This window comes from Mirounga angustirostris, unplaced genomic scaffold (genome assembly GCF_029215605.1).
Source record: "Mirounga angustirostris isolate CCGP_5_RB_7025 unplaced genomic scaffold, mMirAng1.0.hap1 SCAF_10, whole genome shotgun sequence".
Taxonomy (NCBI): Eukaryota; Metazoa; Chordata; class Mammalia; order Carnivora; family Phocidae; genus Mirounga; species Mirounga angustirostris.
Window position 1 is genome coordinate 137,342,823 of NW_026991718.1, and position 17,461 is coordinate 137,360,283.

The 17,461-nt window shown below is 63.8% G+C and overlaps 1 protein-coding gene across 9 annotated transcripts in view; it reads left to right on the forward strand.

Annotated features, from left to right (window-relative positions):
• The window catches only part of SLCO4A1 (solute carrier organic anion transporter family member 4A1), a 24,206-nt gene extending 14,844 nt beyond the window's left edge, over positions 1-9,362 (forward strand). For 5 of the 9 annotated variants that reach the window (XM_064573442.1, XM_064573443.1, XM_045886072.3 and 2 more), the window contains 7 exons: positions 2,737-2,891; positions 4,316-4,511; positions 5,492-5,657; positions 5,754-5,926; positions 6,193-6,257; positions 6,647-6,795; positions 8,180-9,362. In XM_064573442.1, the coding sequence (XP_064429512.1) occupies positions 2,737-2,891; positions 4,316-4,511; positions 5,492-5,657; positions 5,754-5,926; positions 6,193-6,257; positions 6,647-6,795; positions 8,180-8,344 (1,069 nt within the window). In that variant the 3' untranslated portion in view covers positions 8,345-9,362. Of the gene's footprint in view, positions 1-2,736; positions 2,892-4,315; positions 4,512-5,491; positions 5,658-5,753; positions 6,008-6,192; positions 6,258-6,646; positions 6,796-8,179 lie in introns of those variants that run through there. The other 4 variants (XR_010405946.1, XR_010405947.1, XR_010405948.1 and 1 more) reach the window with 4 other exon arrangements.
• Positions 9,363-17,461: the final 8,099 nt, after the last annotated feature.

Below are 17,461 nucleotides of genomic sequence, written 5' to 3' on the forward strand. Positions count from 1 at the left end.
GCTCTGGTCTCAGAGAAACGGGACCAGGGCGGCTCCTGGCTGCCCAGCACCCCTCTTCACGGGACCAGGCACTCCACAGGGGACCTCTCCCATGGAGGGTCACCAACCCGGCTCCTTGGCCTCACTGAGCACCCACCTGCCCCTCCGGGAGCCTGGGGCCTGAGCCCAGGAATGGCTGTGTTTCACGGGCCTCCTGGGGCCGGGGGCTGTTAGTGGTGGGAATGAGTCCCCGTTGTCTTTCTTCGCCATGGGGAGGTGAAGGGGGATCAGGGTCAAAGGTGGCCTCGGGGGAAGGCCCCGTGCCGTCCACTGTCCGCTGCTTTGCTTCCCTCATGCAGAGGAAATGGCTGTCATGCTAAGGGTGGAGGGGTGGATGGCCCCGGACCCATTTAGGGCTCTGTTCTCCTGCTTCCCACTTCCTGTGATACCACCAAGAGCTGCCCGCTCTTGAGGGTGCCCCCAGAGCAGGCTGAGCTGGCCCAGGGCCGCGCTGGCCAGGGGTCCAGGAGCTTCTCCAGCACCCACGGTGGAGCTGCCCTGAGCTGGAGCAGAACCTCCATCCCCTGCACACAACGCTAGGGCCCCAGCATGTCAGGGGACAGTGGCCGCGGGGAGGTTTGTGCCCAGGCTTAGTTCCCCAAATCAGTTGCTGGTAAGAAATCCTGGAGCGCATGACCTCATTACCATCACAACTAGTTCTCTGAGCAAATTCAACACAAGGATCTTAGCAGAGCATCCTACAGTCTGGGATTAAGAAACACGGAAGTCTGCACACCACAGGTGAGGGTGGCCCCCTCTCCGAGCCTAGCCGAGTGCCCCAAAGCCTGGGCGGGTCAGAGCAGGGCCCAGGGAGGCGACCAGCCAGGCCCAGGGCATCCCCACACCTGAGAGCCCGACAGAGGAGGTCCGGGGGAGGGGCAGGTGCAGAGCACAGCCGAGCCCCTGCCCGCCGGCGCCCACGCTGGGGGCGGCTCCTTCACTTCCTGGACGTGGGACTCAAGTACCGAACCAAAGAGAATTGTTTTCAGTCTTCAAGCCTGAAAGTCAATTTTGCTGAGAACCAGGGTGGGGAATGGCACCTGCGGTGAGTCTGAGCGCCCCCCGGCTGAGACGCCCGAGCCGAGGGGAGGGTCTGTCCGTAGCTCCCTCCCGGCCGCCAGCTCGAGGTCCCGGTGCAGAGGCTAATTATGGCTGCATTGCACGTTCCGACGTTTCAAAATCCAGTTTGTTGCCGGCCGGTGTCCTGAGAAGGAAGAGCATTTGAGTGTGAAGGTGTTTGCAGCTGCGACCCGCCAGCTGGCGTGGGGATGACCAGCGGCGCCCGTGGAAGCTGGGTGCGGGGCTCCCGAGGACGGCAGGGGCACCTGTTCAGTTATAGAACAGCTCTGAGCTGCAGACCCGAGAATTTCAGCCCAGGAGGGCTACTCCGAGCCGCCCCCAGCGGCCGGCGGACGGTGGTCCTTTATGGCCGGGATCTGCTTTTTCATAGTGCAGGAGAGGGAGGGTCCTTCCTGCCAGGACCTGGGGCTCCAGGGAAAACTCTGCCCCCAGCCCACCTCCCTCACCAGCCCCAGGGCCGGGGACAAGCTAGTCCAGGCACCTGCTGCCCGCGGCGGGACGGCTGGGGACGGCGCAGGGAATCGGATGTGCAGGCGGCCAGAGCCTCGCGTGTGGGGCAACGGGCTGCCCCACGAAGGCTGAGCGTCTTTACTGCCAGACCCCCCGTGGCTGCAATTTTTGTATGTTTTCCACTCAGCTCCGCTCGCTCCCTTCAGCACCCTGTAAGGACAGTTTGTTCTGTGCCCCTCATGACGTTTAACGGCCAGGTAGAGTCGCGTGTGTAACCAGCACTCAGGCGCTAGCCCTGCTCGGCCCGACCCCCTAACAAGATGCAGAACCCCAGTTCAGCCAGAGCGAGCGGCCCTCAAAGAAACTGCGCTCGTCCCGAGGGCAGGCGGTGTGGGGCAGGGTCGGTGCCCAGCCCGTCCCTCAGGGGGACGCGGGGGAACAGCCGCCAGAGCCCACGCCCAACACTCACAGGGTTGGCTGCAGCGAGATCGGAGGCCAAGTGTCCCCAGGGCCGTGCAGGGGTCCCACTCCCAGTCCTCAGAGGGGAAGCAAGGCCAGTTTCACTGGGGAATCAGCAGGCCAGGTGCAGGCGGCCAAAGCCAAGATCCTTCCTTAGGACCCGGCAACACCACTCCCAGCAAGTACGCACCAAGAGAAACTGGGGGGCCAGCCACCCCCAGCCTGAGCCTCCTTGGAGGGGATCCTCTGTCCCCCCTTCTCCAGGGCTGGTGGTTGAGAAGGGACCGCACCCCCTGGTGCCCATTCCCCTTCCACGGGGGCCTGGCCAGTCCTGGACTTGGGGACGGCACCTACCCCAGCCCCCTGCTCCTGGTTCAGGCCATCTGCCGGTCATCACAGCTGCCCCCCAGGTGACTGAACGGTGCCGTAGGGTCTCCCTGCACTGGAGAGGGGGAAGGCTCTTCCCTGGTTTACCAGCTGTCTTTCCTGGGCCCATTCTCCACCAGCTGAAGCCCAGCCTCACACCTTCTCTTGATTTCTCTGGGACGGATATGGAGCGACGACAGCTCACCAGCCCACTCCACTCCCCTCCTGGACCTGGGGCTCTTTGTACTCAGGCGGGAGGGACCATGGCCCTGGGAACAGCGCTTCTGCACACCCTGCTCTGGTCCACTCTGACCCTCTGTCTCTTCTCTCTTCCCCATCCAGCTCCATCTGGCTCCTCCTGAAAAACCCCACATTCATCCTGCTCTGTCTGGCTGGGGCCACCGAGGCCACGCTCATTGCCGGCATGTCCACCTTTGGCCCCAAGTTCCTGGAGTCCCAGTTCAGCCTGAGCGCCTCAGAAGCCGCCACCTTGTTTGGTGAGAAAACTCGCGGAATCTTGGGGGTCCTCTGACTTTTCGTGAGTTCTCAGATGAGGGAAGGGTGTTTGGAGTATCTTTTAGAAGTCCAGCTGTACACGGGAGGGCTCGCTGGGCGTGTGGTCCTGCAGGGACGGCCCCGGGAGCAGGTGTGGGGCTGTTTGTCAATGTCACCATGTGGATCCGATGGTCCTCCCCGAGAGGTGGGGAGCGCTGACCAGGGCGTGCTGGCCAGTCCTCGGTGGACCCGTCCTGGTGGGGATCCGCTCTAGCTGGGAGGGTCGGGGGGGGCCCAGCGCATCTGTGCCGCTCCCCACCCAGGGCCTGGGCCTTCGTCGTCCCTGTTTCGCTGCAGAAAAGGTTTGGGTGGCAGCACCACCCTGAGCACCTGGATGATCGGGCTTAGCCATGCCCACGAGCCAGGTGGCTGGTGTCCCAGGATTTCCTGGGACCATGAGGTTGGAGTCCCTGGGCCTGCCTGACCGGAGCCATTCTGTGGCCAGAGGCAGCTCGGACTCCTGAGGAGAACCAGGGGGCCCTCCTTAGACCCTCCTGCCGCTGTCCCACCAGGCGGGAGGGGTGTGGGAGTGGTCACCAGACATGGGGTCAATGCCAGGCACAGGGTCCACGCCAGACGTGGGGCAGATCCTGGCCAGAGGGGTCAACGCCACGTGTGAAAGGTGGGGTGCATGTGGGTAGCACGTGGGCCAGCACAGGCTGCGCCCCAGCCCTCGGGGTTCTGTTCCCGGCACGGGGCGTGGGGGTTCGATTAGGGACCCCATCCCCCCTTATCTAATGCCCCCAGACACCCCTCCTTGCCTGGCCTCTCTGCTGACCTCACATGCCCAGACCTCTATCCGCAACTGCCTCCCCTTCCCCAAAGCGGCCACACAAAACATCCTCCAGGGCCCCCATGCTTCACCCCGGAGGTGTAAGGGGCCCATGCCAGAGCTGGCCTTGGTCATTGCTGGAGAGACAGGCCCACCGATCCCCCACCCCTGTCTGCACTTTGTCCTGGGACAGCCTGGGAGCCATTCATCCCACCTGGCCACGGTGTCTCCAAATGTGGCTCGCGGCTGGACGCAGCAGGAGCTGTGGTGGGCAGGGGACACGTTGTCCTGGGGGCCTCCCCATCAGGCGGGCAGGGGCCATTGAGCTCTCCTCCTCCCAGGCCCGCCCCTGCGTCCTTCCGCCTCTGGGCAGCCAGGTGTCCTTCCTGAAGGCCCCTGGACCAAGGCTCCCTCAGCGGCCCCCCGTCCAGCGGCTGAGCACTCAGGTCAGAGCCAAGTGCTGCCACAGGGACAGACGGATGGCTCTGGGCCTCAGTCTCCCCACCTGTAGCGTGGAGATGAGAAGACCCTGTGGGTTGCGGGCCCCACCCCTGCGGCCCTGAGGACCATGCTGAGCCCCTCCCTCTCCTGCAGGGTACCTGGTGGTGCCAGCCGGTGGCGGCGGAACATTTCTGGGTGGCTTCCTTGTGAACAAGTTCAAGCTGCGCGGCGCAGGCATCATCAAGCTGTGTCTGCTCTGCACCCTGACCAGCCTGCTGGCCGTCTTTGTGTTCTTCATCCACTGCCCCAACGTGCCCATGGCCGGTGTGACGGCCAGCTACAGCGGCAGGTAAGGGCCGGGCAGTGCCTGGGCAAAGCGGGGCCCCCAGCCCACCTGTTGGGAGCACCAGTGGCCCCAGGGGCTGGGGGAGGTGGGGTTGGCCCTCGGGCACTCTTTGGAGAGGCCCATAGCAGCAAGATTCAGGCTCACGGTTGCTTAGAGACAGCCCAGCGTCGGCCCTTGGGAAGCCCTGGGCTCTGTTTCAGCCCTGAGCCCAGGGTTCTCGTCTGAAAACGAGACCATGATCACCCAGCTCCTCTCCACGTGTGCACATGGAAAGAGGCCCAGGGTCGGCTCTCACGTGTCACCGTGTCATGGGGACGTGAGAACAACAGCCCCCCGATGGCAAGAGGGGAATATGTCAAGCAGGGGCCGGCCGCCTGCCCGTGGGCCGGGTGGGCCCCTCCCGGGATTCCCTGCGGAACTGACCGGCCACACAGGGCGCAGTGATGCCGTGGGGTGCAGTCCTCTGGCGGGGGTGGTGGGGAGGGGACAGGCTACACGGCCCACGAGGGCCCTGCCACCACGGGAGGGGGGCGGCAGCTGGCCCTGGGGCCGGCCGCAGGTTACAGTGCTGAGGGCAAGCCGGAGGGGCCGGATGGTGGTTTAGTGTTTCCCATGTGAGTGGAAAAGAGAAGAAAGCGTGTGTGTCCGTGACCACCGCTGTGTGTGTGCAACACGATCCGTGCAAATGTGTAGCCGCGGCCCGAGGGGCTGGCGCCGTGGCGGAGGGCTTTGGCCTGTCCTCTCGCCATCTTTGGGTTCTGAGCCCTGCGCGCACACTGCCTCTCCCGTAACCGAGTGGGGCAGGGAGCAGAAGGGGGCGTGGTGTGGGTGGCGTGAGAGCTGCCGACGACCCCGCGCGCGGGGGGCTCCTGCCTCGGGTGGAGCCCACGTGGCCGCGGGGGCCGGGTCCTGAGGCCGGGCGCTCCCCCCGTCCGTCCCCTGGCGCTGGGCCCGGTCCCACAGCCGCCTGTCTCCGCCCGCAGCGTCCTTCCAGAAGGCCACCTGGAGCTGACGGCCGCCTGCAACGCCCCGTGTGCCTGCCGGCCCGAGCGCTACAGCCCCGTGTGCGGTTCCGACAGCCTCACGTACTACTCCCCGTGCCACGCGGGGTGCGGCGGGGAGGCTGCGTCCGGCGCGGGCGGCCACAAGGTGGGTGCGGCTGGTGCCCGCGTGCCGTCCGCGCCCCGCCCCGGGAGGGCTCCCGTCCCTCCCTCCTGTAACCAGCGGTCTTGTTGCGCCCCTCAGGTGTACCGAGACTGTAGCTGTGTCCCTCAGAATTTTTCCTCTGGTTTTGGCCATGCTACTGCAGGGAAATGCTCTTCGAGTTGTCAAAGAAAGCCCCTCCTTCTGGTTTTCATATTCGTTGTAATTACCTTTACATTCCTCAGCAGCATTCCTGCGCTGACGGCAACGTTACGGTAAGCCCGGGCCTGGGTCTCGCTCTGGTGCAGAGCCTTCCCTTGCAGCATGCTGCGGTGGAGTCCTGCAGACCCTGCAGGGTACGTGCTGGGCCCCCTGGAGCCCTGTGGCCTCACGGCGCTGACTGCCTTGGCGAGGTGCCGGTCGCCCGGGGAGGCGGTGACGCGGCCGGGGGCTTGGCCAGGACCTGGCTGCTGGTGTGGGGGCGTGACTTGGCAGACGGCCGCGCTCCCCGGGACGCTGACGCTGCCGTCTTCCGTTTCAGGTGTGTCCGTGACCGGCAGAGATCCTTTGCGCTGGGAATCCAGTGGATTGTGGTCAGAACTCTAGGTACTGTGCACTGGGTAGCTCTGTGGAGTGGTACAGTTGCGTAGGTCGTTCACTGCACAAGGGCACCCAGCCGGTGTCTCCTCAGTGTGTGCCCACGTTGCTGAATGGCACCATTCCCTAACAGTCCACTAGAGGGACCCATGGTCATTGATTTGCCCAGAGGGTGGCTTTTCCTCCTTAGTGCGAAGGGCGTCAGAAGTCACGGGGAATCCCCCAGCCTGACGCCAGGCGCCCCCCAGAAAGGAACACTGACGTCCACTTTGCACCCCCTGAGATCACCGAAGACCGACGCCACCTTTCTGAGAACCTGCGCGGTCTGGGTCTCAGCGCTGCCCGCCCACCCTGCCTGCCCCGTGCTTGGCGGCTACTGACTGAGCCTCTCTCTGCAGGGGCCATCCCCGGGCCCATCGCCTTCGGCTGGGTGATTGACAAGGCGTGCCTGCTCTGGCAGGACCAGTGTGGCCAGCGGGGCTCCTGCTTCGTGTACCAGAACTCGGCCATGAGCCGGTACATGCTCATCACTGGGCTGGTGTACAAGGTGAGTGCGCGGGACCAAGGGAGCCCCAGAGGCCACTCCAAAGAGCTGAGCATCTTCTCCATCCAGCTAGCTCAGGTCCCGGGTGCCCCACAGGGGCCTTCCCGCAGCTCAGACCCCCCGCTGGACCCTGGTGGCCTGGCATCCAGGAGCAGCATCCTTTCCAAGTTAGAGCCGTCGGGGCCGGGCCCGTGATGCTGCGATGGGGGCGCTCCGGGCCCCCCACCGGCTGGGGCCCTCACCCTGCAGCTTGGCGGTTGGCCCTGGGGCTCGCATCAGCTGAGGCTTTGCAGAAGTGAAAACCAGCTCCTTTCTGTGAGCTCAGGTTCCGACGGGCCTGTTCCCGTCTGGGCCGGGTCAGCCTGATGGATCCACGCATGAGCAATACCCGCTTCTTCCAGCTTTCCCATGCCCTGGGCGCTGCCCCCTTCCTTAGCCTGACCCCGTTAGGAGAAACTTCCTGCTGGAACACTTGGCTCACGTTGTGTGGGGAGAAGCGCAGTATTTATATATTGAATTTTGCCTGATTGGAGGAAAAGGCACAAAACCTTCAAAATAGCATGAAATTCTAGGGCCAGTCTGTAAGGGTGTTTTGATTTCCTTCTCCGGGTGGAGGGGGTGCTCAGGGGTTCCACCTCTCGCCTCAAGCTTTTCTCGAAGGGCCTCAAGAATGGAGGACCGTCGGCCCCCTGGGTTTATCTCTGCACTGCTTAGCATAGAGATAGCCGGGTGTGAGCAGGGATTTCTGTGGCTCTGGAGGTCAGCGCTGGGTCAGCTGTAAAGACGTGCCCTCGCGTGCCCAGAGTCCTCCGAGGCCGCGTGGGAGCCCGGCGGGGCCGTGAGGTCTGTGCGGCTGGTTGCGGGTGAGGTGGCCTCCGCAGCGCTGAGTGCTGACCGCAAACCCAGGGGCTTAAACTACAGATATTTATTCTTTCCTCAGCTCTAGAGGCCAGAGGTCCCAAACCCACATGTGGCAGGGTCGGTTCCCTCTGGGGGCCCTGCCGGAGGGCCTGGGCCTGCATCTCCATCTCTGCCCCCGGGTCACGTGGCCTTCTCCCTGTGGGTCTCCTTGCTCCTGTAAGGACACCCGACATGGCAGGTGGGCCCACCCGAAATCCAGGATGATTTCATCTCAAGCTCCTTAACTGAATGACATCTGCAAAGACCTATTTCCAACTGCAGGTTCTGGGGGTCAGGGTTGGGGCATCTATTCTGGGGGGATGCTCTTCAGCCCATGAAGCCCTCCACCTCCCTCATGAACAATACTGGTGTCCACACTAGGGTTCTGCAGGAAAGAAGGTCTTCTCGCCAGAGCAGGGGTCCTCGGGGACCGGGGCTGGGTGGGCGGCTCTGGGTGCGTCCAGCGAGCTCCTCCTTCCCCCCCCAGGTGCTGGGTTTCCTATTCTTTGCCACCGCCTGCGTGCTGTACAAGCCCCACTCGGAGTCTCCCAACAGCCTGGCAGCCTCTCTGCCCAGCCAGTCCTCGGCCTCCGACAACCCCATGGACCTCCAGGATACTCCCTCGGCCCTCCAGCTCCGGAGTGATGTCTGACGGCCCACCCGTCTGCCCAGGGGCACTTCGTGAGGACTCTGTCGGATTTCTCCCCAGAAGGGCTAACCCCTCACCCGTTGTGATACCCCTATGCTGAGGACCCTCCAGAAATCCCCCACTGGATTCCAAGGGTTCCTGAGCTGGTGGAGGACCCATGTGACTCTCAGACACCAGGGAGAGTGGAAGCAAGGCACGTGGAGAATGGGCACACCTCCCTCCTGGTGCCTGGGGACCAGGGTGATGGTGTCTCTGGCTCAGGAAGAACGAGGCCCAGCAGCCGTTCCCCTCCTGCTTCCTGCTCCATGAACGGACACAGCCACGTAGCACTGAATTTTCCTCGGGGGCCCCCAGAGCCCCTGGACACGTTAACAGCCGTGCTTTTAAAAAGGTCTATGCAATCTTAACTGTGCTGCTAGTTCTAGAAAGCGCAAAGCCGCCTGCGGGCCTGGTGCGGGATCCTGTGCCTCCCGGAGGTTTGTCGGTTGCCGTCCCGTCTGGGAGCCTGGGGAGGGCCCGTCACCGGCCTCCATGCGCACACAGCGCCTTGCGTGTGGCACCATTGAAACCACTGGATTAAAGGAGAAGGCACTGGCCCCCGCCACGGGGTGTCTGCCAGCCGCGCTTCCGAACGGGTCCCGCTCCCCAGGTCCTGTGGACCCGCCCGGCCTAACTTCCGGTGTTTCTCCGGAGGTCGGGGAGGGGGTGTGAGGCCGTGCCCAGGGGCGCCGTCCCGGGGGGGCCGCCCTCTCGGTGTTTTCTAACCTGCTCCCCCTCCCGTCCTCAGATCTGCAGCAGGACGGGAGCACCGTACATAAGCAGATATTTATGGCCCATATTTTACATGAACTTATTTATAGGGTTGTTTTTTACCTGGTAGGGTGGTGTGCGCAGGGATGCACTCAGTAGGCACGTGTGAATTCTACCGCGAGGATGGCAGCACTTCCGTGGAATGTCAGTTGGCGGGTGTCCTCACTTAAAATGATGTGCATATAAATATATTTTAATATTTAAAAACCTATCTCTCTGTCCAATGTGTTTGTTTCTGTGAATTTGCAGAGCGCAGTGGTTTTGTACATCCTTCCTGTGGGTTTCTGTGAGTTTGTGTCTCAGAGTCTGTGGCAGGCTGGCCCCGGATGAGCGCTTTCTTGGCCCTGAACCCGCCTGGGTGGGCCTGTCCCCCCCCCACTGTGACCCCAGAGTCCCCTCCCTCCAGAGACCAGCCCCTGGGGGGGTTGGGGGGCCTGGGTCCTCAACTCAGGGCCCCACTCCCTGCCGCATTCCTGAATGACCTGGAGCATCGGGACTCAGACCAGGATGGCTGGACACAGCGGTTGGTGCAGAAGAGTGTGAGTGCATGAGAGGTGGGCAGACCCTGCGCTCCCTGGGCGTCCGAGTCTGAGGGAGCAGCGACCACACGGGGTGATGGCCAGTTCGCGTCACCTCCTGGAGGGCCAGAACGTGGCCTCCATAGTGCTCAGCAGATGCAGTGGTGGGAGCAGGCGGATGATCTGGTCCCTGGTGCTCCTGGCAGCAGGGTCTGAGCAGCACCTGGCCCCGTGTCCCCGCGATGCCCAGGGCAGGAGCCCTGTCACCCTGAGCCTTTAGGATGCCCAGGGCAGGCGCCCCTCGTATCTCATCCAACAGGCACGTCAGGGCACCTCCACCCCCTTGTCCTCTGGGGATGGTCTGTGACGGCCAGAGGGCCGAGGCCACGGGGGTCCCAGGGCGTGCCCTGCCTGTCCCTGGTTGAATTCAGGCCCCCCAGGCACCAGCTCTGGCTGTGACTTCTGACCCCGACTGCAGCCCCTCCCAGGTGGGTGCCAGGGAGCCCAGAGAGTGCACAACTATGGCTGGTGGGTACCAGGAGGCAGCTCAGAGGTGCCCTGGGGTCCAAGGCCCCAGACGGGGCTCTCTTCCTTCCACTCCCCACATTTCTGTGAATGTGAGCTGGATGCCAGTCCTCCCTCGGGTCCCGACCCGGCCACTTCCATTTGCCAGGAGCCAGGGGGCCTGGGTTTAAGTGGGGAGCAGGGGCCAAACAGGCTCCCCGAGAGTTGAGCACCTGCTACAGGCCAGGCCTTGTGCTGAGCGGCAGGGAACAGGGGAGGCGCTGACCGCAGAGCTCCCGGCAGCAAACCCAGACTGGGCAGGAGAGCAGCAGGGGCCTGGGACGGACAGCACAGCCAGGGTGCTGGGAGTCAGCCCGGGGCGGTGCCCCCGATGCCCTCTCCCGGCAGGGGAGGCCCTCAGACCCCCTTCACGGGGAGCGACCCCGGGCACCTGGCAGAAACTGGTGCTTCTGGACTCCTTCCATCCTGTCTCTGCCCTTGGAAAGGGTCCTAGCGGGGGTGGGTACTTCTTTCAGCCCATATATTTTTTTAAACAGCTTTATTGAAATACGAATCACACCCCATGTAACTCACCCATTTAAAGCGCAACAGTGGGTTCTCGTCTATTCAGAGTCCTAGGACTATCACCGCGGGCAGCTAGAATGCTTTCGTTACAGGAACAAGAACCCCCCTCAGCCGCCACCCCCAGCTCCCCTCCCCGCCCCCAGCAACCACGAATCCACGTTCCTCTCCAGCTGTCCGTTCAGGCCATTTGCTATCGGGGCGACCACACGTGACGTGGTCCTTCCGTGTCGGCCGCGACCACAGGGCACCTCCATGAGGGAACCTGTGTCCTGGCTAAGGTGGAAGGTAGTCCGCTGCATGGATGGACCCCATGTGTCAGTCATACTTAAAGGAGAAACAAGGTCCCTGGCCCCTCCCAGCCATTCCCAGGCTGAAAAACAAAATTGTGATCACTTCGGTGTTGGAATTAGGATGATGTCCTCTAGAGGACTCTGACCATGAGCCACACTATAGCGTTCTGAGGGGACACAGGCATCCTCTGCACACATACGCCCCCTGCGTATGGGCCCTGGGATGGGCCCGACCACTGCATCCACGCCGGTCCACGTCTGCTGCCCCCGAGACCATGAAGTCCCCAGGATGGGGTCTGCCAAACTCACCTATGTGACCACTGGGCCAGGCCGGCCAGGGGAGGGCATCCGGGGGCACAGACTGTCGAGGAGTCAAATTGCATGGGCAGGTTTGGGGGGCGGGCAGCAGCTTCCTGGGGAGGCGATGTCATACCCATCTCACAGGGAAAGGAGGGAGCAGGCTAGATGGTGAGGAGAAGCTGCAGGGGCGGGTGTCCGGGTCAGCACCAGGATGGGGTCTCACTGCCGACAGGGACAGCAGCTTCAATCAGGGAGGAGCTCATCTCCAACGTGGGAGCCCCGGAGGGCCCGGCGCGGCCGGCGCCCGGCCCTACGGCCCACCCCGTCCCACCCCGTGTTCCCATAACCAGCTGTTCCAGCAGCCAGACCGAGGGCGGGAGGACGGAGTCGGGGCAGAGGGCAGGGGGTCAGCTGAGTCCACGCACTCACATCCCACAGGATGAGCCACGTCCCCTGGTCCCACCGCAGAGGGAGGCGGGAAAGCTGGCCATATCCCTGCTGGAGGTTATACCGGCCCCTGCAGAGCTGTGTGGCGTCAAAGGTCCCAGGGGACAGGCCCCATGAGGGAGGGATGAGTCCTGGGACCCAGGCCTGGAGGGCAGCAGGAAGAAGCTGCTCATGTGCGGCTGGGGGGGAGTGAGGGGTGGGGCGACAGTCAGAAGATGGGGGACACCGGGGGAACGTGACACCTAGCTCCCCGAGCCGGGCGCACGCACGTGGTGCTCAGAGTTGTGTGTCCCCATCTGCAGTGGTTGGAGTTGTCCCTATTTTATGGATGGGGAGCTTCTGAGCTTCTGAGGTTCTGAGGGTCTGAGAGCCTCGCAATGTTCCTGGAGGCCCCCTAGCGATAAAGTGGCCAAGGCAAGTGTCGGGAACTGAATCTTGTGTCCCCCACATTCTTATGCTGAAGGCCTGGCCCCAGTGGAAAGGTATTGGATGTGGGGCCCCACGAGGGGCATTAGCTCCCTGGCTCCCCACCACGGGAGGACGCAACGAGAGGGTGGCCTTCTGCAAATCAGGGGAAGAATCCTCAGCAGGACCCGACCACACGGTACCCTGGCCCCAGATTTCCAGCCACGGAGCCGTGGGAAGTAAGTGCCTGTCATTCCCGGTTACGGCAGATCTCAAGCCCGGTCTGCTGGCTCTGAGGTGGGTCGGGGTGCAATGCACACCACCCACTCCCCCCCCTGCAGGGAGGACAGAGGGAGGGAGGGACAGGCACGAGTATCAGATGTCCATTCCTGAAATGCCACCAAGGACATGGCCGAACAAAGCATGGGAAAGGTGGAAACCCGCCGGTGTCCTGTCACGTGGGGCTGCTGAAGATGTCACAATGGAAATACCTGCAGTAAAAACGTACGAGGTAAGTCTGTCAATGGACGGGGACACCAGCCTCGGACCTGAGATGGGTGAGGACAGCAGGCCAGGGCCTGTAGGGTCGAGGCCCGACGGGAATGGGGCGAGGGGGGAGGGCTCCTGGGCCGCCAGGGCTGGAGAAGCACCCCGTCTCTGGGAGGGTCGACACGCTTCTTCAGTCATGTGTGGCCACGGCCTGGGAAAGCCGGACCTCGCAGCACTCTGGACGCCCATCACCAGCCATGTTGGCCAGGGCAGGGGGGAGGCTGGCCGCAGCACCCAGTGTGAGCCCCGGGCAGGGGGGAGGCTGGCCGCAGCACCCGGTGTGAGCCCCGGGCAGGGGGGAGGCTGACCGCAGCACCCGGTATGGGGCAGGGGGGAGGCTGGCCGCAGCACCTGGTGTGAACCCCGGGCAGGGGGGAGGCTGACCGCAGCACCCGGCATGGGGCAGGGGGGAGGCTGGCCGCAGCACCCGGTATGGGGCAGGGGGGAGGCTGACCGCAGCACCCAGTGTGAGCCCCGGGCAGGGGGGAGGCTGGCCGCAGCATCCGGTGTGAACCCCGGGCAGGGGGGAGGCTGACCGCAGCACCCGGCATGGGGCAGGGGGGAGGCTGGCCGCAGCACCCAGTATGGGGCAGTGGGGAGGCTGACCGCAGCACCCAGTGTGAGCCCCGGGCAGGGGGGAGGCTGGCCGCAGCACCCGGTGTGAGCCCCGGGCAGGGGGGAGGCTGACCGCAGCACCCGGTATGGGGCAGGGGGGAGGCTGGCCGCAGCACCCGGCATGGGGCAGGGGGGAGGCTGGCCGCAGCACCCGGTATGGGGCAGGGGGGAGGCTGGCCGCAGCACCCGGTATGGGGCAGGGGGGAGGCTGACCGCAGCACCCAGTGTGAGCCCCGGGCAGGGGGGAGGCTGGCCGCAGCATCCGGTGTGAACCCCGGGCAGGGGGGAGGCTGACCGCAGCACCCGGCATGGGGCAGGGGGGAGGCTGGCCGCAGCACCCAGTATGGGGCAGTGGGGAGGCTGACCGCAGCACCCAGTGTGAGCCCCGGGCAGGGGGGAGGCTGACCGCAGCACCCGGCATGGGGCAGGGGGGAGGCTGGCCGCAGCACCCAGTATGGGGCAGTGGGGAGGCTGGCCGCAGCACCCAGTGTGAGCCCCGGGCAGGGGGGAGGCTGGCCGCAGCACCCGGTGTGAGCCCCGGGCAGGGGGGAGGCTGACCGCAGCACCCGGTATGGGGCAGGGGGGAGGCTGGCCGCAGCACCCGGCATGGGGCAGGGGGGAGGCTGGCCGCAGCACCCGGCATGGGGCAGGGGGGAGGCTGGCCGCAGCACCCGGTATGGGGCAGGGGGGAGGCTGGCCGCAGCACCCGGTATGGGGCAGTGGGGAGGCTGACCGCAGCACCCAGTGTGAGCCCCGGGCAGGGGGGAGGCTGACCGCAGCACCCGGCATGGGGCAGGGGGGAGGCTGGCCGCAGCACCCAGTGTGAGCCCCGGGCAGGGGGAGGCTGGCCGCAGCACCCGGTATGGGGCAGTGGGGAGGCTGACCACAGCACCCAGTGTGAGCCCCGGGCAGGGGGAGGCTGGCCTCAGCACCCAGTGTGAGCCCCGGGCAGGGGGGAGGCTGGCCGCAGCACCGGAGGGCGTGGGCAGGGCTCCTGAGTCCCGAGCACCATGCCCACCCATCCTTCCCCAGATTCTAGGTGTCCAGTCTGGGGATGGTGGGAAGCTACAGGAGCTGGGGAGCCTCTGGGGCCTCTGCTGAAATCTGGGGCGTTACCCCATTGAATGGCATGTGTGTTTATGTGCATATGTGTGCTCATAGGTCCGTGCGCATGGAGGACCACGCACACGTGTGCACGTACCACACTCACTTCTGAAGTGCTGTCCCGTGGAGGGTGATTCCAAACCTGATCCCGGGGTGGCGTTCCGATCCCAGCTCTGGCACTTAAGGTGGTGTGACCTTGAGCAAGTGATACTGACCCCCTGCCTCAGTGTTCCCATTTGCAAATGGGGGCCCAGAGGGGGACCCCCTCCCAGGGCGAGGCCAGGAAGAGTTGGATCGTCTGGGCGGAGCTCCGAGGACGCCCGGCCACTCAGTGCTGGCGGCCCCATTCCGGTCTGGTTGGAGGCCGGTGGGCCCTGAGGCCCGGCTGTGCTGGTGGATGGGTGTGGAGAGGTGTGGAGAGCAATGACTCTGAGCCATCATTTACGCTCGGATTTATTTTAATTGGCAGCTCATTAGAAACCCACGAGTGCTCGCTGTGGATGCGGGGTACGGGTACGATCCGTTGTATCCGCAGCTGATTCCCGCGGTAATTGCGTTCTGCTGTGTTTATTCCTAGCTCGATCGTTTACTGCCCGTGAGGCGCACGGGGGGCCCCCCTGCAGGAGCCGCCGTCCGCGGGGCGGGCGTGGGGCCGGGCGGAAGCCGCCACAGGAGCCTTCGGGGGTGGCGGGAATGGCCGCGATGGTGATGATGATGACAACGAGGAGAGGCAAAGGCCATACGACATCGGCTACATTATTAACTGTAATTGAGCGGCTGAGCCTGGGACGCGTGTGCACTCTGAGCCCCTGGCACACCTGCCAGGCAGGGCTGGCCACACGGCCTGCGTTTATTGGGTAGCAGGCCTGGGGCAGACCCCGTGCGTTCAGAGATGTGTGGTCCTGGAGTGTCACTTAACCTTTCCATGCCTCAGTCTCCCCACCTCTGAAGTGGGCATGAAGCCACTATATGGGCTTATTGGGGTTTAGGAAGACGAGGGTCCTTGGCTCGGGACTAAATGCCGTGGACATGTTCATCGGATGATTGAAGTAGTCCTCGCCGTTGCTCGGCAGGTAGGAATCGGAGGCCCGGACAGCTGGATAGCCAGCCCGTGTCAGCCGGGGTCCCCAGACACAGTCGCAAGGGAAGCATGTGCATCTGTGCGGACGTCCTGTCGCAGAGGCTGGGAGTCCCGCAATCTGCCAGCCGCAAGTGCGGGTCCAGGAAGCTGGAAATGCCCAGAAAAACATGTCATCCGGGCCCCCGGGTACCGCCAGGCTGACAGGTGAAGTGAAACATTGCACACGCCTGCCAGGTCGTGCTTCTTCCTGGAGCCTCAAGTCCCTCAGAACCCCTGTCCGCTGAGCCGGGCTTGCCGCCCCACCATGTCCAGCCGATCCAGGTGGGGACCCGTGTTGAAAGGTGGGGCCCGCTGCCCTCACGTCCCTGGTTCAGAGTCTCTGGGGAGGGTCCAGGCAGCTGGGCTGTCATCACGTCCCGGCCGCCGGTGTGAGCCCTGTCTGCCAACTTCCCGAGCCCCCCCCACAGGGGTCACTCATTGCACGATGGCCAGGACAGCGGTCACCATCACCACCCCTGGAAGGCACTGGTCCTGATGGGCCCCAGCCCCTGTCCTCCGCACGGCCCGTCATGGATTTGTTCTTCAGCCAATGACCCGCCTTCACAACAGACACAATCCTGAGGACCGCCCAGTGTATTTATTTCCCACTTTCCCAGGAAGACTCAGAGGAGCAGCAAGCTCGAGGGGTGGGGGCCCTGCAGCCCCCTCCAAGGCTAGCGGGTGGTCAGGCCGGCACAGAGGGGACCCCTCTCCCACCTTAGCAACACGGATGGTGGATGGCAGAGTCACCGCAGGGGCAGAAGGGGTCAGATGAGGGGGGATGGCGGGCGTGGGGGGCCTGGCGACTCGTCCCTAGCCTGCTCCCCGAGCCGGCCCACGGGGCAGCTGCATATACACAGTCCCTTTCCGCGGTCCACGGCGGCCTCACGTGGGGCATCATCTTGCTGGGTTGCAACGAGGCAGAGAAAGAAGTCAGGAAGCCATGAGACCCAGTGTGCGCCCGCAAATACCCTCGGCCCCCGAGCCACACGGGCTTGGACAGAACAGTGAGTGTGTTTTATCTCCTTTCGATTTTCTTTTTTTTTTTAAGATTTTATTTCTTTTTTTCACTTTTTTTTATTTTATTATGTTATGTTAATCACCATACATTACATCATTAGTGTTTGATGTAGGGTTCCATGATTCATTGTTTGTGCATAACACCCAGTGCTCCATGCAGAACGTGCCCTCTTTAATACCCACCACCGGGCTAACCCATCCTCCCACCCCCCTCCCCTCTAGAACCCTCAGTTTGTTTCTCAGAGTCCATAGTCTCTCATGGTTCGTCTAAGATTTTATTTATTTATTTGACAGAGAGACACAGCGAGAGAGGGAACACAAGCAGGGGGAGTGGGGGAGGGAGAAGCAGGCTTCCCGCCGAGCAGGGAGCCGGATGCGGGGCTCAATCCCAGGACCCTTAACTACTGAGCCACCCAGGCGCCCCTCCTTTCGATTTTCTTAATGACATTTTCTTCTGTGGCTTCCTTCCTGGCAGGAGTACGGCGGACCGCGCATACAACACGTGCATGTCCGGGCACTGCTGGCTCCCGCGGGCCGCTGTGAGCAGGTGCGTTCGGGGGAGGCAGAAGCTACATTCGGATTTTCGGCGGGGCGGCGGCTCCTTTAAGGGTCCACGGGATTTCCCTCTCTGTGGAATTGCACCCCGGGCGCCAGGGGCGGTGGGCTTTCTGACCCTTCATTCCCACACGGGGCGCCTTCCCCTCAGGACATAAATGCACTTCCCCCACCCGCACCCGTGCCCAGGGAACAGACAGAGGGGAGGAGCCGAGTCCTCCTGCGAAACCCCACACGCTTACAGTTAAGGGTTTATAATGAAGCCTGCCCCGTCCCAAGCAAACAGCCTGCACAGTGT